The sequence below is a fragment of the Erpetoichthys calabaricus genome, chromosome 4, assembly GCF_900747795.2.
Source record: "Erpetoichthys calabaricus chromosome 4, fErpCal1.3, whole genome shotgun sequence".
NCBI classification, from domain to species: Eukaryota; Metazoa; Chordata; class Cladistia; order Polypteriformes; family Polypteridae; genus Erpetoichthys; species Erpetoichthys calabaricus.
In genome coordinates, this window is record NC_041397.2 from 289,318,987 (window position 1) to 289,346,815 (window position 27,829).

Here is a 27,829-nt window from a genome sequence, read left to right on the forward strand (position 1 = left end):
TGTCATCTTTTTATTACTCTGTATCAGTATAAACACAAATTAAAGCCTTTGCAAAAGAATGTACAAATTTTCACTTGCCATTCATACACAACACTGACTTTTAAAGAGCCATTAGTTTTTTTTTGACAATTATTTTTTTGAGGTCCACACTTGGTAAAATTTTAAAGTCTTATTGAAATTACTTCTGAATAGACCTGTAGGATTAATCTGTTTATTAAAATAACTTATTTTGACACAAAACTTTTAAAATCCCTTTCCTTGATGTTTTAATAATGGTCTTACTTTGATTTAAAGATTTTTGCGGGTTGGGGGAACAAGAATTTGTCTTGCAATAAGGTCCACACTTGGTGAATGTGTAACCATGGCAGAGTCCACATGTGGATAGGTACGTGAGGCCACACACACACATATATATTGAATTAAATTTACTAGTTATTATCAACAGAATTCCCAAAAAAAGATTTACTCACATACACACACATATATATACTGTATATGGAATTAAACTTTACTAGCAATTACTATGACAATTCCAAAATTGTCTCTTTTGCCTTATTGTCTTCATAATAACCACTACAGGTAATTCTAAACTATGTATTATATATATATATATTTGTGTGTGAAAAATGGGCATCCTGTTCAATATTTGTTCCCACTCTGTGCCAAATGCTGTTGGGACTGGCACTGCATTCAATTGAGTCTAAATTGGATTAGGAACAGATGAATGGAAGAATGGATGGATATACTGTATATATAAAGCAACAACAAAAATGGAATAAAAAAAATCAAAAATACACACAATACATCCATTTTTTGAGTTTAGTACCGATCACAAGTTATTTACTAACTATGCATTACTATTCTGTGTATGATGCATCCCTTTTAAGAACATCCAGCCTCATCAACATGATAAAAATAACAAAATCCTCATAACTTCTGAACCATCCTTTTCTGTCAAGTGTTTGTGTGGTTTCAGGAATTATCAGATACAAGGCAAGAACAAACCCTGGATGGGGTGCCAGCCTATCACATGATCCAAACTCACACTCATATTGGGACAATCTAACCGAAGTTGACACAGACATTAAGAGCAGTTATAAACTGCAGACTGACATGTGCCCGGCTGGGAATTGATCTCGGGTCCTTGGAATTGGGAAGCAGTAACAAATAATTTCTGTGTCACCTTGCTAAACACACACACACCCACACAAAAGATGATAGATAAATAGATAGATACACTGTCTATCCATCTATACCTATATATCTATATCCATCTATATCTAAATAGATATACATACATATGCACACACCCACATACCCCATATACACACACCTGAATGGTGTTTGCATACTAGCTATTATTTTACATAGCAAGTTATTAACATGGTACTGTTATTTACTGACAAAGGTAAACCATTTTGTACTCTCCATTCACATAATCAGTATTCCAGCATCACCCCCGATTCTATATCAGATTGCTCCGTTTTTCTTTGATAACAATCTGATCAAAAATAAATATCTTTAAGAAAAGGGAAAAATAAAAGTACATTGTGTTCACACATTTCAATTTTATGAAGGGCGTTTTCTGGATGCGAGTAAGTGGTATTATTCGCTTCCACTTTACATTCCTGACACCCATTGGCACGGAAATACAATGACGTACTCCTGTTTCCAAGCCTTACTTGTAAACATGTTAAGATGACAACGGCGTGAGACTCCCTCTGTTGTCTAGTGCTAAATTGAAGGTTTCATCATTGGATAAGATACCTTTCTAAAGCGAAGCGTCCTCCACTGGCCACTTGGAGCATCGTGCTATAAGCTCACCTTACCCATTTGTGAAATTTAGCTGCTGCTTTAGTAAAAAAATAACTTCGGTAACTACCGGTTTTCAGCCAAAAAGGGTAGACTTTGGTCTGGATTTCGTGGGGCTCCGCACAGACCTGTCCTCATCCTCCGACTCTCGAAATGAAATGCTATGAACGATTTGCGTCTTGAATCGGATTCTGTTCAGTCGGGGTCTGATCCTGGTGCTGCCCACTGACGTCGATTTACGATAGCTCATCCTGGATTTGACCGACATTTCGCCGTCATACGTGTCCTCTTCGGGGACGTGCATTAGCTTGTAAGGCATTAAGTTGGACGAAAGGACTCTGGAGAACCTCCAGCGGCCCGCCCCGTTGCCGGGAGCATGAGGATCTGCGTTGCGGGCGGCACCGGCTATATCGCGGATATCTTCGGGCACGTTATCTCTTAGATACTGCCAGGCTTTCTTGCCACTGTAGTCCCGGATGTCCACGTCGGCGTCGTAGGCACCCACCAGCAGTTTGATCACCTCCGTGTGATTATGCATGACAGCCAGATGCAAAGGCGTGTATCCAGCGCTGGAGCGGGCATTAATGTTTAATAGTACATCGTGCTGCTTGGCGAAGTTCACCAACAGGGCGATTAGCTCTTGCTTACCTTGCTTGGCTGCCCAGTGTAAGCAAGTAAAACCGGTCACAAAATCTCGTTTAAGAACTAAGGTGGGCTCGCAGCAGAGCAGCCGATTGAGGTCCTCCCACTGTCCGTTTGAGGCGCACATCATCCACTCGTGCTCCAAAGGGTCAAGGGACACAAAGCCGCTCTCTTCGTCCGTGGATGACAGCAATGACGCCGAGTCACTTTCGTTTTTCCCAGAGTCTTTGTATCTTCCAGAATGCTGGATGCTGCGTCTGTTCATCAGCTGTGGGGAGTTGGAAATCATTTTCAGACTTTTCCGGTTGTGCTTTGGGGTGATGCTCATTGCATCTGGGGATGTCTCGCCTACTATTATGTCCCGCGACTCTCCATCAGGCAACTGTTCGCGTTTGACACTTTTCCTCGAGGGCTGTCTCCTTTTGGGAATAACAGATCTCCTTACAGAACAGTCCTGGCTTTGAGTGTTGTCGCCCTGTCCGCCCTCCTTGCAGGTGCCAGTGTCATCTGTCACAGCTGTGTTATCCAGGGGAGGGCTGTGAAATTCAGTGAGCTCTTCAGTCAACGGACTAGAGGTACTCCATGTTTCGGGAACAGGCGATTCCAACTTAGAGATCTCTGTAGTCAAATTGGTCGAAGTAGGTCTCATTTCGTAGAGATCGGTGGACACAGTCTGCTGCGTGTTCTCTTCAGGCTCAACAGAGAGTGTGCGTCGGGTACTGTTCCCCGAGCGTGTGCATGTATCCCTGTCCAGGCCGCTGCTAATCGGTTCTTTTTCTCCTGACTTCTCCAGTGGTTGGAATTCTGCCTTAGTTGTGCCCCCTGATCCAGCTGGAGAAGTATTGCCCATTTGGATCGCCGTCCTCTTGTCCAACACACTTTCTTCGCTCCCTTCTGCTCGCACCTCAGAAAGTAAGGATTCTCGCAATTCCAGAGGTGTACGTAGTGTTGTCAAAACTTCCTTTCTCATAGTTCCGTAATCTGACACAGGTAACACAGCCTCTGGTTTTGCATCACCAATTGCGGCATTTTTAAATCGCCTTGAAGCAGCCGAAGTGGTTTCACCGCAGTTGTTCTCTCCGGCCGGACTTGCAGTTCTTGATCGCGGCCCCTTAGCCGCCTCTCCGGTCGTAACTGCTGCCTGAATGTCTGTTTTTTCTTCTTCTAGTGTACCGTTAGCTAAACAAGACTTGGAGCGGGCAAGGAGAGTAGCCATGTATTTTTTCTTGAGGCAAACGTAACGAACCTCATTGTCCATCTTCACGAAACCCACTTCGTCCACGAGATCCTTGAACCGCTCTCTAGCCTCCGCTCGCCGCGCAGGATCGCCAGCCAAGAAGGGTTTGAATCTCTCTATTAGATCCACGTTTTTCACTCGCCCACCTCTTTCTATCAAAAACTCCAAAACAGCCTCCTGGCTGCATTCCGCCGCCATCGTTCCCAGACATATAATAAATTGGACCAGTACTGATAGACTGGTGCTTCAGGCTACAAGACACACGTACCTCCTTCATCGGTTTCAACAGCCGTACACGAAGTGGTACCTTGCATCACTGGGGCAGTCAATTCAACTACTGAGAAGCCGCGCACGCCAGAAACTGGCCAGCCCCGCCTATCTGAAACGTGTGAGACGGCGGTGAAACAAAATTCTCCATTGTGGCTCTTACACCAAGACTTTGACCCAGTCTGCTAGCGCCAGACTTACCTGTAAACTGTGTCACCACTTTGAGCCAAAATGGCGCACTTTGCGCTTCATTCGTATATGCAAGTCATTCGACCGCCTCAAATCGTAGAATGTACCACTTGTTAAGAGGTGGGTAAGCGTATTTTAATTTAAAACCACACGTCACATTACTTTAAATATTAGCACCAGAGATAATATATATATTTTTACACCTTTTACAAAGAAGTATTATTCCTAATAATCACAAAAGCCACTGGTCTGTCACACTTTTAAAAATTCCTAATACTCTATTACCCCTTACATTCTCGCCATAGAGAACTCGCATTCCTACCGTCCGTGACCCAGCCGGATTTTTTTTTTCTTCAACTAAGGAAAAATAACTGAAAGAGAAGTTGGACTCATTGGTTTAAATTAGTTTGTTGGCTTCTATAATATAAATTGTACTACTTTTCTCTGTTCGTTATAATGGACGCATCGGACATAGCCCGGCAAATGGTATGTAACTACGTTCGATTGCTTTAAAGCAACGGGAGTTTGGGAATGTGTTTATTTCGTTACAAGTCTATAACTCGTCGGACAAGTTACTTTTTTTTTGTTACATAGTATTTTTTGGGAGTGTCACTTTTCTGGTCGCTAGACTGCTGGAAAAACTAACCAATTTATACTGTACGAAACCATTACGCGCTGTTTATTCATCATTAAGTAAACAAGTATTTTTTTCAGTGCACGTTTAGTAGTTCATTCATCCGATGTTAATGTTTTACACATTAACTCTGAAATCGAGCGTGTCCAGTCACAGCGAATAATTCTTACGGCACAGAGACTATGGCTGTTCTTTTCTTTATCAGTTTACTGATAAGTGAAAGATGGTGCTTACATTCGATTTGCCTTAAACTTTTGTTTTGTATGTTCGTAAAAAAACAGGTCACAGGGCGTCTCTTACGAAGACGGCGAATTCATTAAAGTACTGAACAAAGGGAAACGATCTTTTCCCATATTTATCTAGTGAGGCAATCGGTCTGACCTAACTTGCCCTAATAAATCGGTACTTTGTGTAAACGCCAGCACGTCGCCCGGCCACGCGAAGTTCTGTAGCCTTTTTTTATACGTGTCCCACGGGTGACTTTTCGCGGTCCGGTCTTAACGTGTTCACCTTGTCTCGCGTGCGCGCATTAGTCGTTTTTTTTTCTTTCATTTTTGTCACATTCCAGATAGGGCGTAGTGGCATGTCCGTCCCCACGCCACTATGGTCGTTTATTTTTGTTGCGAGCCGCGCGGTCGAGCCAATGAGAGAGCGCTCCAAATCCGGGGTGGGGTGGGGCCCCCGTCTCGTCTACTGCTTAGGATGAGCCGCAAGGATGTGGCAGTGGCGGACTTTTATTTTCTAAGAAAATATGCGAAGGGCAGACAGATTACTGAAGACTGACTGCGAGCAACTCAGGATGTGGCTGTCGCAGTCGTATATTTTCACTGGAAATGTGTGAAAGGAGGACTGGCTAGGAGCATTAAACGGGAAATGGGTTATGCATATTCTGTTTTATGTAGTGCCAATAACAGCTGGTCCCATTACAAGGAATTTGGGATATTATATTAATATGTATTAATGTGAGAAATAAAAGACGATTTACAAACTTAGCATTTTGCATGCTTGTCCCAATCAGTGGCACCTTGAAGCTTGAACTTTTATGGGGACCCCTTCACAACCCAGAAACAAGGTCCCGGTTAGCACTGTTATCTTCTTGAATAGGGTTGTTCCATGACAGATCATCACACTTTGAAATTTAACCACAACATCTCAGTTTTTTATTAAAATATCTGTACTCTACTCGATTATCTCACATGTCAAAGTCACAGGTGTGAATACAAATTTCCCATGCCTTATAGTTTTCAAATTATGGGGTGATAAAAAATTAATGTTGCATCTGGGGCCCCTTCAGGATTAGGGCCCCTGAAGCTTAAGCTTCATTAGTTTCATAGTAGATCCACCTCTGGTTCCAATAAAAGTGCTTTACAATCGGACAAGATTGAACACCACAGAACAAGTAGATGAGAAATTCTGTGAGGAGTACAGTCAAGATGGTTGATTGCATCTGATCCCAACAATATAATCCATCTGTTCATGATCTGAACAGATCTGATCCTGCTTATATCTATTACAGGGTCAGGGAGTCCGAGCATACAGCAGCAGGGTACAACGGGGAAGTTGTATTATGCGTTTCTGTTAGTTCTGCTTTCTGATAGCAAGGCTTAACACAGGATGGGAGACCAGTCGTTTTGCTAGCTTCAATCACCAGCTCCATAATAAAGAAAAATGTATCAAAGTCCACACTGTACCAATCAGTTCACTTGATGTACTGCTTACACGTACACATGTTCAGTTATGCTCTCATTACCTGAATTTTCATGGACAAATTTACAGAAAATTTCCAGTATATTTTTCATAAGCATGAAGTTATCATTTCCCTATCACCAATTTTACTGAAAAATCAGTATGAAGTGGGGAGGCACAGTAGTGCAATGGTAGTTTTGTTGCCTCACAGGAAGGAGATCAGGCCCAGGTTCATGTCCTCCCTGTGTGGAGTTTGCATGTCCTCCCTCTGTCTGCATGGATTTCCTCCAGGTGCTCTGGTTTCTTCCTACAGTCCAAAGACATGCAGCTTAGGTGGACTGGTAATGTTAAAATGGCATGTGTATGTATATGTGTGTTCACCCTGCGATGGACTGGGCCTTACTGAGAGACGGTTTGTGGCTTGTGCCCTGTGCTGGATGGGATTGGCTATACCTTCCCTGTAACCCTGTTCAGGATAAAGCTGTTTTAGTAAATGGATGGATAGTACAAAATGGTTCACACTGTGCTTCCATGTAAATTTTAGTTTAGAGATACCACAGAAATTTATTCAACCGAAGATTTTTCAATATAATCAATTATACGTCTAAATTACATTTATTTGCTTACCAGGTGCTTTTATTTAAAAAAAAAAAGTACAAAAGAGATCAACATAATGGAGTAAACATCCGTCTGGGGGAATGTTACAGGGCAAGTTTACAAATTGCTAATCTGAAGTGAAGAACTCGGAACAAAATGCAAGCGAGTTACAATTCCTAGGTTACAAAATCTAATAGATTGAAATTCATCAAATCAGAGAGCCTTCAAATGCTCCTTAAACACATTTACGGAGTCAGAATTTCAAATAGAGGTGGGCAGTTTGTTCCATCAGGTAGGAGCTGCACATGAAAAGAGTCTGGATGGAGTTTTGATACCACACTGATGTTGTTCAACAGGAGACCAGAGTGGTCATTAAGGAGATTCGGACATCACACACACACTCTATATAGGTGCTGACCCATTGACTACTTTGTAGGCAAGCATTAAGGATTTGATCTTTATACGTTCTGCTACAGGGAGCCAGTGTAGAGCTCTGAAAAAAGGAGTGACATATCCCCACCTCGGCTAATTGAGCAAAATACAATAATGTACAATCAAATACATTCACTTATATAATATTTATTATATATACAAATAAATGTAGTGTATAATTAAACAGGAACTTGAATCAAGTGAACAGCTTCAGCAATATAGAATTTAAAATTAAACACATTAGGTCAAAAATAGTAAACAAGCTGCATAGACAGAAAGCTTTGTACAGGGCATGCTTAATGATTCTGTGCATATCGATCTTTACAGATCTATTGTGGTGTGTGGATGTTTGTGTGTTCATTTTTTTTCTCCATCTTTCAGCAAGTACTCTGGTAGGGGAAACAAGCTATCAGCAATCTTCAGTTGAAAATGCCTTTGCATGTGTGAGTGTACATTGATTGTGCCTCTGTGTGTGTGTGTGTGTGTGTGTATATGTACATGTATATTTTAATAAATTGTGCATCTCAAAAATTTCTCTTGCAAAAAATTATGCATAGGCCCAGTCACATGGCTTAATAGTCTGTAAAAGTTCTTACCTGCCCCATCACTAAATGGAGCCAAAATTCAAGCTAAATTGAACAATTTCTACAGCTTTTATTGTTGGATGTAGGTCATAGCATTTTTGACTGATATGGAAATTAGTACTAGAACAAACAGGGCCAAAATACAGTAGGTCTGGAGTCTGTAACAAAGCAAACATGGTGAAACTTGCTTGTACAAGACAGGTTAGTTTTTTGTAAGTAATCATTGTACATGTGTTTCCACAGACGCACTTACAGATATCTTGCTTAAAATAACTTTTCTTGACATTTTGAACATCATAGAATCAAAATCTAAGCTTACTTAACTCAATAGTAAATTTTTGACCCCATCGCTAAAATTCCATATACATGGAAGTAAAATCAGGTGATTTAATTTTTACCCCCCCCAGCAGTCTGTACATGACAGTACTGCCACCACTTCTACAACATGCACACTCGCCCAAATGCACTGATTAACTTTTTAACATTTGGCACGATATTAGTGAGTGTTAAGTATGCCCAGTAATGGCCTCACAACTGCATGAGTTTTTTTTTCTTAATTGTTTAACGTTTCTTTTAACGTATTGTTTTGTATTCATTGTCAGCTGTTGCATTGTACTTCTGTCAAAGCCTGTAGGAGAAGAAAGTCATTGCTGCAGGATGCAGCAGGTTCAGATGGGGGCAGGATCAGATGTCAGACCCTCATCATATTAGAGAATGTTATCGCTGTGGTACTTTGTATAGGGTGGAGTCAGATGTCAGACCCTTACAATATAATGATAACTGCCCATACATTATAGGTGGTGATTTCTACCTTGTACAGTGATGAATAAACAATAGAATTACTATGAATGGATGAATTTACATAGGAATATGAAATAATCTATGTAAATAAAAGTATGACTGTATGTTTGGGCATTATTCGAGAACATCTCAACCCATTTACTTGAAATTTTGGTTAGTGTATTTCTCTTAGTCCTGGCCGCTGCCCAACGCTGGACTTGAAAACCTGTGTTATATAGCAACTTTCACAAAATACATTATCATTAAATTCTTTACAAAGAGTGTTTAATTGCTCATCCCATTTCCCTCAGCTGGCACTCGGTTTGATGTTTCTTATGAGAAGACCAAATTCATCAGACTTCCTATTACTCTCATTTGGCAGTTACATCAATATTTTTATTGATAACATTTATTTATTCATTCTATACATTTTTTTCCAAAATCAGTTGTTTAACTCAGAGTGAGGGGCTTTGGGCACGAAGGGCTATCTAGCAGCAGCAGCAATAGAATTAAGTTAATAAAACCAACTTTAAAAGAGATAATCAACCTGTCCAATGCAAGATTAACTGTCAGACAACAAGGATCGATATCGAGTAGCCAGTCCACCTGACCATGTACATACCGGTAAGAACAAGAGCAATAAACCAGAACCCCAGCATGAAATCCGTATGATCACAGAGAGAATATGAAAACTCCCCTGCCTGTTGCTGTGCCATGGTTTAAATCATAGCATTTTGTGCCACTCCTCATAATATTAGATTTTAACTGAAGAAGGATTCAAATTGTAGCCCACTGTACCACAATTCCAAATCTTATGTTTTAATTAAAGTAAGCTTCAACAACAACAACATTCATTTTGATGGCATGTTTTCATACACAGTATGGAGCTCAAATTGCTTTGCTAGAAGTTAAGCAAAAAAAAAAAATGACAAAGGATGAAAATTAAACGAAACACAAAGATAATGAATAAATAAATACAAACTTACATAATACAGACAAACAGTAATAGAAATGGCAAAATCCTTAAATATGGATTAAATTAGTAAACTCATTTTGAAGTCTCATATGATTATAATAAAAAGTCCAATGTTATGGTCAGATTGCCAGGGAAGACAGGAACATGTGAGAGATTATTATACAGTTAACATGGTCTTAGTACATGAAGTGTTTTGTGTACAGTGTTCATTAAAAAGAAGTATATAGCAGTTGTTTTGAAATAGCATGAAGATACTGCTAAAATGGCTAAGTAAACAAACAGAATGTTCCAGGGGATAATGGTTCAACAAGTTGGCCGATGTCATATAGTCAGAAAGATTTGATAGTTGTCAAATAATAATAATACATTTTATTTAATAGGCGCCTTTCTTAGCACTCAAGGTCACCTTACAATGAAATTAATCAACATTAGTAAAATAAAAACAAAGACAATGGTAAAATCAAAAAGCAATAATTAGCAAACAAATAAAGAACAAGCAGTAACAGTGTAAAATTCACAATTGGTATGCCAGTTTGAAAAGATAAGTTTTGAGGACAGTTTTAAAATGTGTCATTGAATCGAGCTGACGAATATGAGAGGGAAGAGAATTCCAGAGTATGAGAGACGCTTGAGCTCCCATAGAACAGAGTTTGAGGTGTGCTACAGAAAGTAGAGCTGCAGATGAGGATCTAAGTGAGCGAGAGGTAGTGTAAGTCTGTAGGAGATCAGTGAGGTTGGGAGGAGCGAGGCTGTGGAGAGCTTTAAATGTTAAGAGCAGTATTTTGTATTGTATTCTGTAGTTAACAGGGAGCCAGTGAATTTGAGAGAGAATAGGTATAATATGTTCAGTGGATTTAGAACAGGTTATTATCCTGGCAGTCGAATTTTGAATATGTTGTAAGCGATGGATACGTGTTTGTGGGATGCCAGATAGAATGGCATTACAGTAATCAATATGTGAGGTGACTAGAGCATTAATCAATACTTCAGTACTGTGTTGCGTAAGAACAGGACAAAGTCTAGAAATGTTTCAGAGATGGAAGAAGGAGTCTGAGAAACATTACTTATATGGGAAGAAAAAGAGATGGTACTGTCAAGAATGACACCCAGGCTCTTCACCTGGGTAGAGATGTTTGTGTTAATATTGTTGATTAAAATAGAAGAATGGTGGATTTAGAACCAATGAGGAGCACCTCAGTTGTATTGCTGTTTTAGTTGGAGAAAATTGAGAGTCATCCATGTCTTTATGTTTTGGAGACAGGCCATAAGAGTATCTGGAGGGAAAACATAAGTGGATTTAGTGGATAGATATAGCTGTGTGTCATCAGCGTATCAATGAAATTTAATACCATGGTGCCGGAAGATATTACCTATTGGGAAGATATAAATGAGAAAAAGAAGCGGCCCCAAAACAGAAAGAAAGAAGATAAGAAACTGAGTTTAAGAAATAACGGAAATCAACAAGAGCATAATAGAATGACAGTTTTATTTTGAGGTATGTAAGCTGGTTATGGTCTGTTCTGAAAACATCCCATATCTTTTGAACCAATTAGAGCAATGTCAGATGAATGTGTAAGCATTTATTTCAGCTGTGATATCCAAATTCAATTGTCTATAAACATGACTGTCCATCTTTACTCTGTGACCATATTCTCTGACACTTTTGCTGTAGCAGGTTGCTGCTCCCTCTTCATGAAGAGATATTAAATATGTAGATAGAAGCTTCCTTACTGCCTGGGTAAAGAAGTGATTTATGACTCAAAGGTCTCCTAGTTAATAGACAGTTTCTTTCTTTAATTTTATTTCTTCTAGAAAAGCTAAAACTCTAGGCCAGTTTGGAATTGTCAATTCAGCCTATCAAGTGTATCTTTGAGACACTGCAGGAATACCAGCACTATTGCAGTGTGGCATAGTTGATAATTATTTCTTCATAAAACTAACCATTTTTAATTATTACCTATATTTCCTTATCTGTCTGCCTGGTCTTGGCTCATATTATTTTTGATCCATCCATCCATCCATTGTCTCCCGTTTATCCGAGGTCGGGTCGCGGGGGCAGCAGCTTGAGCAGAGATGCCCAGACTTCCCTCTCCCCGGCCACTTCTTCTAGCTCTTCCGGGAGAATCCCAAGGCGTTCCCAGGCCAGTCGAGAGACATAGTCCCTCCAGCGTGTCCTGGGTCTTCCCCGGGGCCTCCTCCCGGTTGGACGTGCCCGGAACACCTCACCAGGGAGGCGTCCAGGAGGCATCCTGATCAGATGCCCGAGCCACCTCATCTGACTCCTCTCGATGCGGAGGAGCAGCGGCTCTACTCTGAGCCCCTCCCGGATGACTGAGCTTCTCACCCTATCTTTAAGGGAAAGCCCAGACACCCTGCGGAGGAAACTCATTGCAGCCGCTTGTATTCGCGATCTCGTTCTTTTGGTCACTACCCATAGCTCATGACCATAGGTGAGGGTAGGAACATAGATCGACTGGTAAATTGAGAGCTTCGCCTTGCGGCTCAGCTCCTTTTTCACCACGACAGACCGATGCAACGCCCGCATTACTGCGGATGCCGCACCGATCCGCCTGTCGATCTCACGCTCCATTCTTCCCTCACTCGTGAACAAGACCCCGAGATACTTGAACTCCTCCACTTGGGGCAGGATCTCGCTACCAACCCTGAGAGGGCACTCCACCCTTTTCCGGCTGAGGACCATGGTCTCGGATTTGGAGGTGCTGATTCTCATCCCAGCCGCTTCACACTCAGCTGCGAACCGATCCAGAGAGAGCTGAAGATCACGGCCTGATGAAGCAAAAAGGACAACATCATCTGCAAAAAGCAGTGACCCAATCCTGAGCCCAGCAAACCGGACCCCCTCAACACCCTGGCTGCGCCTAGAAATTCTGTCCATAAAAGTTATGAACAGAATCGGTGACAAAGGGCAGCCCTGGCGGAGTCCAACTCTCACTGGAAACAGGTTCGACTTACTGCCGGCAATGCGGACCAAGCTCTGGCACCGATCGTACAGGGACTGAACAGCCCTTATCAGGGGGGCCGGTACCCCATACTCTCGGAGTACCCCCCACAGGATTCCCCGAGGGACACGGTCGAATGCCTTTTCTAAGTCCACAAAACACATGTAGACTGGTTGGGCAAACTCCCATGCACCCTCCAGGACCCTGCTAAGGGTATAGAGCTGGTCCACTGTTCCGCGACCAGGACGAAAACCACACTGTTCCTCCTGAATCCGAGGCTCGACTATCCGACGGACCCTCCTCTCCAGGACCCCTGAATAGACTTTTCCAGGGAGTCTGAGGAGTGTGATCCCTCTGTAGTTGGAACACACCCTCCGATCCCCCTTCTTAAAGAGGGGGACCACCACCCCAGTCTGCCAATCCAGAGGCACTGTCCCTGATGTCCATGCGATGTTGCAGAGGCGTGTCAGCCAAGACAGTCCTACAACATCCAGAGTCTTGAGGAACTCCGGGCGTATCTCATCCACCCCCGGGGCCCTGCCACCAAGGAGTTTTTTGACCACCTCGGTGACCTCAGTCCCAGAGATGGGGGAGCATTATTTTTGATGCTGATTAATATTCATTGTGATTTTGTTTGTTTGCAAACACAGACTCAGAACTTTGTCGCATTTCAAACTGTCCTACCAAATACCAGTAAAGAAACTAACCTTAAAAATTGCTAAATGATTCACAAGAGTGTTGATCCACATTGCCAATGTAAATAATTTGTCTCTTATTTGACTCAACGGCATACTTCACAGTGGTATTGAGATTCAAGTCGAGTCAAGTTTTGTACCAGTAAAGAAACTGACCTTAAAAAAAGTTAAAGAACTCACAAGAGTGTTAATCCACTGCACTGCACTATAGGACTGACATTCAGTCCATACATGTGACATGGACTGCGATTTTCAGACCTGTAATTTGACATGGTACATGAACGAGATCAGTGAGTGTGGTTTGCAAATCTGGCATTCTCCATGACAAAAAGTCAAGTAACGTGAATTTGGCTTTACTTTACTTGCATGTCTCTTCATAGCAGGTGACAATTAAACAATACCAACAAAAGACACACACACACATAACAGTCTACATAGCACACAACATATACTGTAACAGTAACGGCGGACTGCACGATAACGTGCAGTGAATACACTTGACTTATAGTTTTCATCCTCTTTTCTCTGTATGCTTAGCATTCGTTTGCTCAGAGGTTGATGCGCTTGCTGCTTCATGAGCAGCTCTTCTTTTCTTCACTTTAGTGGCCCGCTTCCTTTCTTCTTCCGTCGACATCTTTTCACATTAAAACTGATTAAGTCTGTTTTAGTTTTGCAATTACTTAGTACGTTTTTCTTAATTTTTCACTTAAGCAGGCACTTAAGTGTTCAATCTGCCTCAAGAATGATTTAAGATATGAAGAGGTAGAGGAAGTGATGGCGAAGGTGGTAGGGATGAGAACTGCGCTCATACGCATGCGTCGCACGGCCGCCCTGCTGCCAAGAGTTGATTCTACAATAAAATAAAAATGAAAAGAGTAATAAAAATCATCACCCTGAAAGCAGACAGTAGAGAGCACGTAGTATATGTGTACCAAATTTCAGTAGGTCAAACGGTTTGCAAGCTACAGGTGATTTAAAATCCTGGACAAACGGACAGCCACGGTAGCGTATTATATATAAAGATATATACAAACATATATATATATATATTGTCATACTTGTCCGGACACCATCAGACCGACACTGCATCTTTATCAAAATTCCTTTTATTTTCTCTTCCCACAACACACTACTCAGTCCCGCACAACAACAAAGTCTTCAGCCCCAGTCACCTTTTTCCTGGGCTTTCTCTCACCTTGTCCCTGGGCCACCTCTACTCTCTCTCCAGGAGCTTCGTCCTGCTTCTGCTCCCGACTCCAGCTCATTGATAGGAGGGAGGCAGCCCCTTTTTATAAGTGCCCGGATGGGCTCCAGGTGATCCCCAACACTCCCTAGCCACTCCCCTGTGTGGTGGAAGTGCCGGCTGTGTTCCCGGAAGCCCTCCAGGTGTTCCCATTCTTCTTCCCCCCAGCACTTCCTGGTGTGACGGAAGTGTTGGGGTTCCGGGTTCCTCAGGCATGGGGGCGCCCCCTGGCGGAGACCACGGGCCTCTACAGGGTTGGGCTTCCAAGCCCTGCACCCGTGGCCCCTAATGAAACCCAGGGCGGTCTCCATCTCGTGATTTGGAGGAGGCATGAACCCTCCTCCTGTCTTCCTGGGCATCCCGGATGAGGGTGGCACCCAGCCGTCTGCCACAATAAATATATATATATATATATGCAATCTTTATTCACAAGTGTTGTATACAGCATAGACTGTACATTGTCATCTTACATTATTTGCTTTTACGATTGATTGACTGTTTAGGAACCTTACAACTCGGGGGTAAAAACTGTCCCTGAATCTACTGGTATGAGTGCCAATGTCCCTGTACTCTTTATCTGAAGGGAAGAGTGAAACAGCATCTGTTAAGGACGTCTGAATTCATTAATAAGACCGACTGTCCTTCCAAAGCAGCGACTGTTGCATATGCTATGAACAGAAAGCTACTGGGCACCTTCTCTGTGCTGTCTTTACAACCTTCCTCTTTTGAAAAATGTAATCTGTTAGTGAATTACTGGATCAATATTGAATGTTAAATCTAAACTGGAGCAGTGATAAGACTAGATGCATTCTCAGAGTTGGTTAGCACAGTGGTGGACAAGTTTGCAGCGTCCATTTTCCAGCAGCCTGTGTTTGATGGGCTGCTGTCTGTGTGTAGTTTGTTTATTCTCCCAGCATCCACATGGGGATGAGTGTACTGTGTAATCGATTGATGTTCTGATGTTTTTGGTGTGGGTTCTTGTTCCTCAACACCCTGTACTGGACAAAACAGATACAGTAGATGGAGTCAAGGTTTCATATATTGTTTAAGCATGAAATTAAAGTAAGGGTGTTGATAATAAGCATTTTTACTTCCACATAAATGGATGTTTAGCATTGGGGTCAAACATTTGCTATTGTTATGTGCTATGGGAAACTTATTTTAAGTATGGTGTCTGTATGTGTATCTGTGAAAACCTATGTACAACTTGCAAAAAACTGATTTTTTTCAGACAAATTTGCTTTGTTTACAGGCTCAAGGCCTATTGTTTTAGGTCCAGTTTAATCCAGTACTTCTCTCAATATCCTTCAGAAACAGCTTGACCTATGCCCAATGATAACTGCTTTAGAAATTGCACAATTTAACCAGGAATTTTGCAGTCTGCTCTGCTTACACATAGGACCAGGCCTATTGATTTGCAAAATGTTTGCATGAGTAGCTTGTGAGATAATTGCATATTTAAATATACATGCATGCACACATGGAGGTGCACACACACTCAAAGAAATTTATAAATGAGTATAGCTGACAGCTTGATAGCCCTCCCAGAGCACATAATGGATGCTGAAGACAAAGAAAAGAACACACACACACACACACACACACAGTTTATCTGTAAAGGTCGATGTGCACAGAAGTATTAAGACACCGCTGCACCAACCTGTCTGTCTGTGCAGCTTGTTTACTTCATTTGGTCAAAGATAGATAGATTAGTTTCAAATTATATATTACTGATCTTATTCTTTTTATTGTGTTTTCCTGTTAATTTTACTCTGCATTAATTTATGTACATAATAAATTATAAGTTCATATCCTGATTCTGTATCATTGTACAGTACACTGTTGTGATATACTGTAAAATCATATATTGAGTGATTTTTCTTCGGTTATCACTAAAGTGAAATTTACTTAGAAGTACACTGTATGTGCCATTCCATACAAATTTTTTAACTTGTACTGTGAAGTCTTTAATCATAATATATGTTCTACTATAATAAGTGTAAATGTAAGTGTAAAGGTGGGAGCCACTGCTGGATCAGCCCCCAGTCCATCACCAGGCGTTCACTTACTCATACTGGGTCAGCTGAGAGTCATTAATGTACTTGAGCTGCACATGACTGGGATGTGGCAGGGAAGGGAATTAAAATGCATAAGGGAAACTTCAAAAATGTAGATATTTTAGTTCCCATGTAAACTGGATTCAAGGAATAAACTTGGAGCTAGGGTGGGATGCTACTCCATAACAGGACCTAATCAGAAACCCATCCACACTCCCTCATACTAGGCCAATTTGTGGTCACCAGGAAATCCAACTGGAGGAAAGGCAAGAAAAATTAATCAGAAAAGCATGCAATATGTGGTGATAGTATAGAATGCCAGTATATTTTCTGAAAACATGTAAAAGAAGCAGCCTTGGCTCAAAGGATGTCACCCTAGTTTGATTAAGAATCTATGTGCTTTCATTCCACTTTTAAACATTTTATTGCCTCCTGGTTGATTTGGAAGGTCCACCCACCCATGTACTCCACCTACATTTTAAATCCAAGGGTTGTAAGGAGCAGGGAGCATTGAGAGCAAGATGAGTTCTCTTAATGGATTAGATGCTTTTCTGAGGTAGAATTTAGACTGAAACAATCAGTCAATAGTTAGCCAGTATCCTGATCTCTTAATAATACAATTTCCACACAACATTATTAAATAATCACATTCACAGTAAGCTGTAGTAATAATTTTGTTTTTAATTCAATGTTATATTGCCAAAACATACATGTTTAAGCAGGTGACCTGGCCCATATCTGAACCCAGCCTCCTAGTGCTGTGAGGCAACATTAGAAACATCTGCCACCAACCATTCCTTAATTTCAAAGTGCCTTTTTCTAATGCTGAATGGACAATTGTTACAGTATTTTGAAATTATGCAACCAACTTGAAACATTTGTCATTTTCATATACTGTACAATTTCAGATTTGCAGAGGTACTGCTTAATTAAATGTTTTGTGTTCCATTTTACAGGACCATTAATTAAAACTGAAGTGCATACAAACAGCAGTTTCATCCTCACGGTTAAGCACTCATCATGCTGAAAGACCTCCTGATGATTTTTAGTCATAGCCTTCATTTATATATATTTACTGAGTCAAGGACATTTGTTGCATGTTGCTATGATCTTAAGTCGTGTATTGTGACATTCCCACTGACACAGGATGAATCTAGAATGCTGCATCTGTTACATCAGAGCAGTAAAAACTGTACGACCAGGCCATCATATATGCAGAAAAAACAATGTTTTATTATGTGTATAACTGTTTTCCATTGGTATATTTTACAGAAAGATAAAAACGCTCGCCCGCTGTCTCTGTCGGGTCACGTTGGATTTGACAGCTTACCCGATCAGTTGGTCAACAAATCCACAAATCAAGGATTCTGCTTCAATATTCTTTGTGTTGGTAAGAGTTGTTGTTACCTTCTTTATTAAATAGTGCTGTGTTCATCTATCTATCCATCCATACATGTTTTTCTTATTCAGTACCTCTATGTTATAAAGCACATTTTGTATATATTTAGCTTTCTGTATAGCTTCTTTCACCTATATATCAATCTATCTTGTATATAGCTTATGTCTACATCATATAGACATATTTGTCTGTATCTTTTTATTCACATTATACAATACAGTACCTTTCATATTCATGTAACCACCTTTCTTGTCTGGAAAGAAAGCATGCTGTAGCAGGTCTTGACTAAATGTGTTAAATGTGCTTTGTAAAACATTAGTACTGCATGCTGGCACTGAAGTAGCTTAGCACCTTACAGCTCAAAGGGAAAAAAAGTGTATTATCAATAATTCATTTTTTATACCGTACACTATTTTTTGTTAAAGTGGCATAAACCATCTAGTAAGTCATCTCTTCTTAGTGCTTCTAAATTAATCGTGAAAATATTTAACACCTGAAACTTTGTGGAGTGGACCAAATAATTAACATTGTAGTGATCACGGATCTATACAGTGCTTATAAAAAGTATTCATCCCCTTGGAAATTTTCACATTTTATTTTGTATGTGAAACTGAACCACAGTAGACTGAATTTGACTTTTTTGATGTTGATCTGCACTGATGAAACAAGTCTTTAATGTCAAAGTAAAAACAGATCTCTACAAAGTGGTCCAAATTAACTACAAATATAAAAGGCAACATAATTGAACTGATAAGTATTCACCCCCATCAGGTGAGTATTTAGTAGATGCACCTTTCACAGCCATGACAGCTTTTAGTATATGTGCACAGATACAATATTTCTTTATCAGTTTTGCACATCTGGATGCTGATATTTTCCTCCATAATTCTTTACAAAACAGCTCAAGCATCTGTCCTACTGCATGTAGATTGTATGTGAACAGTCTTTTTCAAGTGTAGCTACCAATTCTCACTTGAATTGAGATAAAGACTTGGCTACTCCTTGACATATTTGTTTTTTAGCCATTCTTGCATAGCTTTGGATTTCTGTTTGGGGTCATTGTCTTGCTGGAAAACAAATGTTCTCCCAAGGAACGGGTTTCTAGCAGATTGCATCAGGTTTTACTTTTAGGATTTCTAATCTGCTGCATTCATTCTACACTTGCAAGCCTTCCAGTGTCTATCCTCAAAGCATAATGTTGCCTTCACCATGCTTTATGGTGCTGATGGTGTGTTTCTGGTAATGTGTAGTGTGTGGCTAAATATGGCATTTAGTCTCATGGTTATAAAGGTCGATTCTGGTGTCATCAAGACCGTAGAACTGCTTTCCAACTGACTTTAAAGTCCCCTATATGCATTCTGACAAAAGTGCATTTTTATAATCCTTGACATTCTCATTGCTACTTTACCATAAAGCTGTAACTGGAGAAGCATCCAGGCAACTGTTTTGTCTGCTCTGACAAATGTAGCTTGTAACTCCTTCAAAGTTCTCATAGGTATACTTGCACAATCACTCAGGTTTTGTGGATGGTGTGCTCTAGGTTGAATTATAGCCTTAATGATTGACTTAACTGGACTCCAAGGCATATTCTGTGACTTGCATATTTTCTCTCCATCCCTGACTTGTGGTCAGGGCCGGATTTTCCTATAGGCTAACTAGGCTTCAGCCTAGGGCCTCAAGATCAAGAGGGGCCTACATTCAGATTGTTAGCAAAATTTTATTATCTCTCATGTAATTTACAAACGTAAAAATGGAAGGTGAAAGGGCCTCATAAGTGGAATAGCCTAGGGCCTCTTTTCATATAAATCCGGCCCTGCTTGTGGTTTTCAATCCCCTTTTCATGGAGTTGCTTGGTGTGAACACTTCAGTCATGTCTCTACTTAATGTTCTTTTGCTTAAACTGTAAAGTCTCAGCTCTTTTAATCTTTCCTCATAATTCATCCCCTGTAGCCCTGGAATCGGCCTAGTTGCTCTTCTTTGGACCTTTTCTAGCGCTGCTATGTCCTTTTTGTAGTCTGAAGACCAAAACTGCACCAAGTACTCCAGCTGATGCCTCACCAGTGTGTTTATAAAGCTTGAGCAGAACCTCTTGTGACTTGTACTCCACACATCATGGCGCTATATAACCTGACATTTTGTTAGCCTTCTTAATGGCTTCTGAACACTGTCTGGAAGTTATCATCATTGTGTAGGTTAGGCCACCATACATACTTACCACAAGTTTGACCTTCCAGATCAGGTGTATTTAGACTATAATCAATTAAAATCCCAGACAGGAGATCTCCATTGAACTAATTATGGGACTTCTAAACCCAATTGCCTGCACCACTCATGATATAGGGGTGACATATTACAGAGGGTGAATACTAAAATGATCAATTATTTTGTAGTTTATATATGTAATTCATTTAGAACACTTAGCAGAGATGTACAGTATTTTCACTTTGACACTAAATGGTCCTTTACTATTGATGAGGTGGTGGAGAGACACTTCACAGAAAATCTCTGGCTGCAACATTTTATAATGACACGGCCGACGTTTGAGATGTTGTGTGGATTCATCAGTCCTGATGTTGCGCCCATCACAGGTTGCCACCGACCACCGGTTCCAACCCAAAAGCGGATTGCCATCGCCCTTTACAAGCTGGCAACCTGCGCCGAGTATAGAGTAGTTGGAGAAACTTTCGGGGTTAGTAAAACTACCGTCCATTGATGTGTATATGCTGTGTGCACCGCTATTAAAGAAAAATTAATGCGGCGTTATATCAGACTTCCGACTGTAGCGGAGGCCAATGAAATTACATACCACAATTCCTTGGTGCATCTTGTGCCACAGATTTACGGTGCGCTGGATGGCACGCATGTGCCTATTCTTCCCCCGACGGAAGGCTACCGCGATTACATTAATCGCAAAGGGTGGCCATCTATTGTTCTCCAGGCCCTTGTTGATGACAGGTGCATTATACGAGACATTTGCGTTGGCACTCCTGGAAGTGCCCATGATGCAGCTGTGTTTGCAGCATCGGATCTGTACAGGTGAGCCTACCTTTCCACATCCCTTCTCAGTGCGATAACAACTGAATTAGTACTGTAACCTGCTTCCCTTAAGGTTTTCAATTAAAACTGAAATTTGAATTAATACAAAATAACGACGTTTAATCAAAAAAAAAACTCTCTTCATCAGACCATGCGAACCGCTCCGCCATTCTCGTTTTGATTGCACGTGATGAAAATGTGACACATTTATTTGCGTTAAAGCCCTTTTTTCCGACAAAAAGTGTTTCCAATGTAGTTTTTGCGACATCTGAAGTATCGATATGGAATTTATGTGCTAAAGTTAAACGGAAAAATATTATGTCGACATGTACAACATTTTATCGATAATTAGCATTTCCATCAGCTATATCGGTAAAAAAATTTGAAGCGCTAAATATTTTTTTACAAAAACTCTTTGGATGGAAACCTGGCTTATGTTAACTAATGTTGTCTTATTTTAATTTCTTATTTTGTCTTTTATTTTTCTTCTCTTCATTATGTAAAGCACTTTGAGCTACTTTTTGTATGAAAATGTGCTATATAAATAAATGTTGTTGTTGTTGTATCAGTATTAAAAAGGCTAAATTAAATCCACTGAAATTCAATGTTGTTTAGCAGTAAAATGTGAAAACTTCTTTGGGGATGAATACATTTTATAGGCACTGTATATCTGTGGACTAAGGACATGTAACCATTTGCATAGTGGCTAAAAGCTACGGAACCAGAGTTGTAAAGCACGTTATCTTTGGTTATACATGTTTTAATCTTATCTGTGATCATCATTATTTATAGTTTTCTTTTGTAGAAAAACATTATTTTCTTATTACTTTAAACTATTGCATAATATTACTTTCTTAAACCCATTTAATCCAGTTCTGGGGTGCAGGGTGTGCCTTTTTCAGTTGCATTAGGCACAAGGCAGAAACCATCCTTGGAGAAGGCAACAGTCCAGTACAGGGCTCATTCGTTCTCACACACAGACACAGATATTTAAGAGTCATCAGTTAACCTAACACTCATGTCTTTATGGTGTTTGAGGAAAATTATTGACTTCAGAAGGAATATTCAAACCTAGCATGCTGGAGCTATTAGCAAACAGCACCATGCAGCCCCTTTATATTTTGTTTTCAGTTTTCTTGATTTTTTTTTAATTCTTTGTTTCTTATCATAATATTTGCGTTCGTGCTCTTCCCCCAAGTTTCAAGTAGTATACTCCACTGGTAGCAAAGGCACCCAAATCTATTTTTGTAGCCATTTCACTCTTCCCCTTGGAAGTGACCACTTACTGAATGAGGGTATGGACATCAGTAACAGGCTGTAAGTCATAATGTCAGTGCAACACTAGGGAAGACCTACATAATCCAAAAAACTTGGAAGCTGCAAAATGTCCAAAGTGCCACGTGGTGAGTGTGTTTAGGTCATTGAAAAATGTCATATTTTTCAAGTTCTTACCACAACTGTGCTTATCATGATTGTAATACTCACTGGGGTATAAAAGGAAATGTCTCTTCTGCAGTACTGCACAGTGAAATGCCCATTTACAGGCCTCAAGAGATGCAGATATTTTAAGTTGACTGCCACCAATGTCCTTTCTTCAACCAGCCCATTAAAGGGATTCTTTTTAGAACATTTAGATATAATCTCCTTTTTTGATTACGGATGTGACACTCTGCTGTGACAAAAGGGCAAATATATTTTTGTACAAAAAGTAGAACTGATACTGATCAAAGAAGTAAGATGAATTGGTCTTCATCTACATAGAAGTCTGCTTTTGTTGTTTTGGAGTTGAAATTTTTTGTTACAATGAAAGTTTTGCGAAAAACATCTGGAATTTACTATGTTTTCCTTTTTCATGTTACTCTTTAGGTGAAACAGGTATTGGGAAGTCAACACTAATGGATACCTTGTTTAATACCAGCTTTGAGAACTTTGAGTCTTCGCATTTTGAACCTAAAGTTAAGCTGAGAGCTCAAACGTACGAACTTAACGAGAGCAACGTCAGACTGAAACTGACAATTGTCAACACAGTGGGATTTGGAGACCAAATGAATAAGCAGCAAAGGCAAGTGTCTTAATATAAATGTAATGAATTATTATTATTATTATTATTATTATTTGTCACAAGCATTGGAAGATACACTTGTGTTTGTGTTTTGATAAAATTAAATGGCATCCATTGTTCCAAAGACATGGAGCTTTCAGGGATGTATTTTCTAGAAAATTAAATGTCTGGTAAATGGTGGCACAGTGGATAACACTGCTGCGTCCCAGGTCCAGTGTCCTTGGTATGACTTGCACACCAGGTCATTGTCTGTGTTTAGTTTGCATGATCTTCACATGTTTGTATGGATTTTCCTCCTGCATCCACAAACATGTACAGATTAGTTTAAGCTGTGGTTTTAAATTGACCCTGTGTGTGTGCGTGTGTGTGTGTGCATGTGTGTGTGTGTTTGAGAGAGAGAGGGTGAGTGAGTGAGTGAGACCTACGATTAACTGGCACACTATTCACAGTGGCTGGGATGATTTGTGGTCCACTGTGACATTGGATTGAATTACACACGTTTGAGAATGTTGTGCTTGATAAAGACAGCTTTGATTTCCCATTACAAAGATAGCTTTCTGAAATATTTTATTGTCTTAACTTAAAACCTTTTTTTTTTTTCAGTAAGTTATGTTTGTTTTGTTTTGCATTCTTAAGGCGAATATAATTTCACAGTGACAGACAAGCATTTTACTGCAGCCTCTAAAAAATGTGCCTAACCACACATGTTGTCAGGATTGAAGTGGATTTATAGCTGTGATCTCTGGCTTTACTGGAATGCAGACTTCATTTCCCCCAGGATACAGGAGCAAATTTCCTTGGATATCAGCAATGCTTGGTCACAACTGTGCGGCAGTAGAGCTGTTTCACTTGGGAAAATGTAACAACCCTGAAAGGATAGTTTTCTTATTGCAAGAGTCTCAAAATGACAAGATTAGATCACACAAGATTACAAACAGGAAACTGGCATAAAATAATTTATTTATTTCTTGTTTCCTAGCTACCAGCCTGTGGTCGACTACATTGATGCCCAGTTCGAGTCGTATCTACAAGAGGAGTTGAAGATTAAACGCTCTCTATACAATTACCATGATTCACGCATCCACGTGTGCTTGTATTTCATTTCACCCACTGGTCATTCTCTTAAGTCTTTGGATTTAGTGACTATGAAGAAGCTTGATAGCAAGGTAAGACTAACTGACAGAAAGGGATCTATTGGGTAAAAGGTTACTTTAAAAAATTAACTTGTTACTTAATTTAAAATAATTAATTGATTCCTTATAAGAATGCTTTACCCAAACATGATATTTTTTGTATCTGTTAGTCAACCTGCATTGTTTGTAATGATTTCTAATCTCATATTTTCATGGAGAATCGAGATAACAAATTTTTGATACAGCATATTTTAATGGGCACCAAAACTGAATTACAGCAATCAATACCAAAACATCAATGAAAAAGTGTCAAAGTACTCTTAGATAAGGTAAACTTTAAAAATCCCATAGGAAAATTAAGATGCATACAGCAGCAGAAACTTAAAAACAAGGATAATGACTCATAGGACAGACAATACAGCCAATCAATTAGTAAGTAAATAAATAAAATTAATAAGAACATTGGGTGGAAGCATTGAATTGCCTGATAGCAGTGGCAGAAAAGACCCCCAAAGGCGCTTCTTAGCCCACCGTGGAATTAACCTGCATCTAAAAGTGCTCTAAGAGAGTGCCTCCTGGAAGGGATGGTGGGGATTTTTCATGATGGCGTCCAATTTTGCCATACTCCTCTTTTCCACAAAGGCTTCTAGTGTGTCCAGGGTTCACCCTGTAATGAAGCAGGCTTTCCTGATAAGTTTGGTTAGTCATTGTGCTGCTATTGCCTCATTATCCAAATGTTCAATATCCAATTGTGCTCATAAGGTCTCAAATGTGTGAATTTTTGCTGAAATATTGCTAAGTAAAGCAGGTCCAGAAAATACCCTCGTTCACAAAAGTGAAGTCCTCTCAAACCAGGCTGACCTTTTGAACTGAAGGCCCCACTCCGCCCTCATTCATTGGTCATTGCATTTTTGTACATAATGGTAAAGCACATCTGCAGTTCTTCAGGATTATTCATAAGCGGTTTGCGAAGCTGCAGTGATATGTTGACCTGCTTAAAGAAGTATCTTGAATATGCACAAATTCGAGGCATACTTTCCATATGATATTTCTTTCTTTATTTCTCTTTTGTTTAAATCAAAATTATAAATGTTGATATTATGTGAAGCACCATGTTAACCAATGAATGAGGTATTAAATGTACAGTATTTTCTGAAGATCATCTCCAGCTCTGAGCTTAACTTCTTTTTTTCTTGTTGAGGAGACACCTAAACATTATACTAGTGACCAGAAGATAGATCAAAAGCAGTCAAAACCAGGCACAGTTCGAAATCAAAAAAACAGTCAATATCTTTCTTCTAACCCCTAAATGCAAATCAGAAATCTTAGCTGAAAAAAGTCAAAGCAAATATGTAAAATCAGAGTTTTCTTTTAGTAAAGCAGACAGTAATAAACGGGATTTGTTTTGGTTTTATCCACAAACTTGGGTAATTTAGGAAATGCACAGTACTGACCTTTTAAACTGTTGCATACAATAGGTGACACCAGGCTGTGCACACTCTTGCTACTCAGGGATAACTGAAACCATAAACTGTAACCATATACTGTACAAAAATGTCAGTGCCAGAAATAAACAATAATGCTGTAGTACTAAAATGGTAACTATTTTTTAATGTTCTTTAATACATTTCAGATCATTTTTTAAATAAAAGAAGTGAATTTCTCGTAATTCATAACCCTCAATATCAGGAACTTAGACTCAAGAGACACTGGAAAGAGGACAAAAAAATGAGTATTATTTACAGGTTACAAAGAACAGCTTCAAATAAATATGCGTAACAAAGCCAGAGTTTATCTGAACGTGTGCTTAGTCCATTTCTAAACACTCAACATTGTTGTTGTGTTAATTAGCATGAACTATAGAGGACTGTGAATCGAAACTTTTTCAAATAATCTGACTAGTAAGATAAAACAAAGGCCACATAAATATTTATTTATGTAACTTTCTTTGTTCCTTGTTTATATTTAATCATGTAGTCCAGACAGGCTAGTGTTACTTTTTAACTTATGGAATACATTTAGACTAAAGTACGGTTACAAGAAAAATTATGTAAACCCTTTGGAATTATCTGATTTTCTGTGTTAACTGGTCATTAAATGTTATCTGCCCTTCATAATGTCACAAGTATAGACAAACAACAATATGCTTAAGAAGATTAAACAGAAACACTCTTAACATTTAATGTTTTTATTGAATATATCCAAAATTTCACAGTGTGGTATGAAAAAATAAGTGACCTGTTAGATTTAATAACTGGTCAGAACGCCTTTGGTAACAATAAACTTTACAAGCACTTCCAGTAGTTGTGGATCAGCCCTACACAACATTCAGGAGGAATTCTGGACCATTCTTCCTTGGGGAACTGTTTCAGTTCAGGTATATATAGCTGTGAGGCTTGGGATCTGTACTGGCAATCGGAAGGTTGCCGGTTCGAAATCCCGTAAATGCCAAAAGGGACTCTGCCCTGTTGGGCCCTTAAGCAAGGCCCTTAACCTGCAATTGCTGAGCGATTTGAGTAGTGAGAAAAGCGCTATATAAATGCAAAGAATTATTATTATTATATTCTTAGTGTGTCTGGTGTGAACAGCTCTCTTGATGTAATTTCACAGCATATCTATTGGATTAAGGTTTTGGCTCTGACTGGGATACTTCAAAAAAGCCAAATTTCCTTTTTTTGAAGCCATTCTGTAGTAGATTTACTTTGATGTTTAGGGTCATTGTCCTATAGGATCCCTTGATAAACTTGGGGATTCATATCCCCCTTGATGGCTCTAAGACAGCAAAACCACCCCAACAACTCAATAAATATATTGAGTTGACACCTAAATGTTAGATAAAACATTAAAAGCTCAGATTACAGTAGTTTGTGAGACTCGAGGACTGTGTTTCAGATACGGATGTGAGCAACACTTGGAGCACCACAAGGAACAGTTCTGTCTACTTTACTCTTTACACCCCAACTATAACTGTAACTGCAGGTCATGTCACTTGCAGAAATTCTCAGGTGATTCGGCACTCTATCTATCTATCTATCTATCTATCTATCTAATGGGGTTTATTGACTAGGGCAGTGGTCCCCAACTTTTTTGACAGCAAGGACCACTTTATTAGATGCAAATTTTTCCACAGACCGGTCGGTGGGGGGGGATGGGGGGGGCAGTTTTATACACAATTTACATAACATTTCTATTATTATTAAGCAGTTCGCATATGTTTGCAACCCGAGATTTTTCTTCTTTTTTTGCATATAACAAAGACATATGCTTTGCATTTGCCATTCCAACAGACTGCATATCACAAACATTAACACTGTTTTCTGCCGTTTCTATAGGAGGGTGACAATGGGTTAAATTCCAATGGATGTTTTTCAGATGTTGACAAGCAATAAGCAAAAGGTATCACTGAAA

The 27,829-nt window shown here is 39.8% G+C and overlaps 2 protein-coding genes across 3 annotated transcripts in view; one reads left to right on the forward strand and one right to left on the reverse strand.

Annotated features, from left to right (window-relative positions):
• Window positions 1–304: 304 nt before the first annotated feature.
• Window positions 305–4,067, reverse strand: sowahca (sosondowah ankyrin repeat domain family Ca). Its single transcript, XM_028800894.2, has one exon. It carries the CDS (start codon window positions 3,887–3,889, stop codon window positions 1,889–1,891), a length of 2,001 nt encoding a protein of 666 aa, XP_028656727.2. The 5' UTR covers window positions 3,890–4,067; the 3' UTR covers window positions 305–1,888.
• A 393-nt stretch (window positions 4,068–4,460) lies between these two features.
• The window catches only part of septin10 (septin 10), a 70,629-nt gene continuing 47,260 nt past the window's right edge, over window positions 4,461–27,829 (forward strand). For both annotated transcript variants that reach the window (XM_028800895.2, XM_028800896.2), the window contains exons 1-4: window positions 4,461–4,633; window positions 18,064–18,181; window positions 23,093–23,288; window positions 24,268–24,454. In XM_028800895.2, the coding sequence (XP_028656728.1) occupies window positions 4,604–4,633; window positions 18,064–18,181; window positions 23,093–23,288; window positions 24,268–24,454 (531 nt within the window). In that variant the 5' untranslated portion in view covers window positions 4,461–4,603. The remainder of the gene's footprint in view (window positions 4,634–18,063; window positions 18,182–23,092; window positions 23,289–24,267; window positions 24,455–27,829) is intronic.

What these genes read in the sequence shown, in the direction of transcription:
- sowahca (XM_028800894.2), bottom strand. Translation starts at nt 3,889, where the DNA reads ATGGCGGCGGAATGCAGCCAGGAGGCTGTTTTGGAGTTTTTGATAGAA.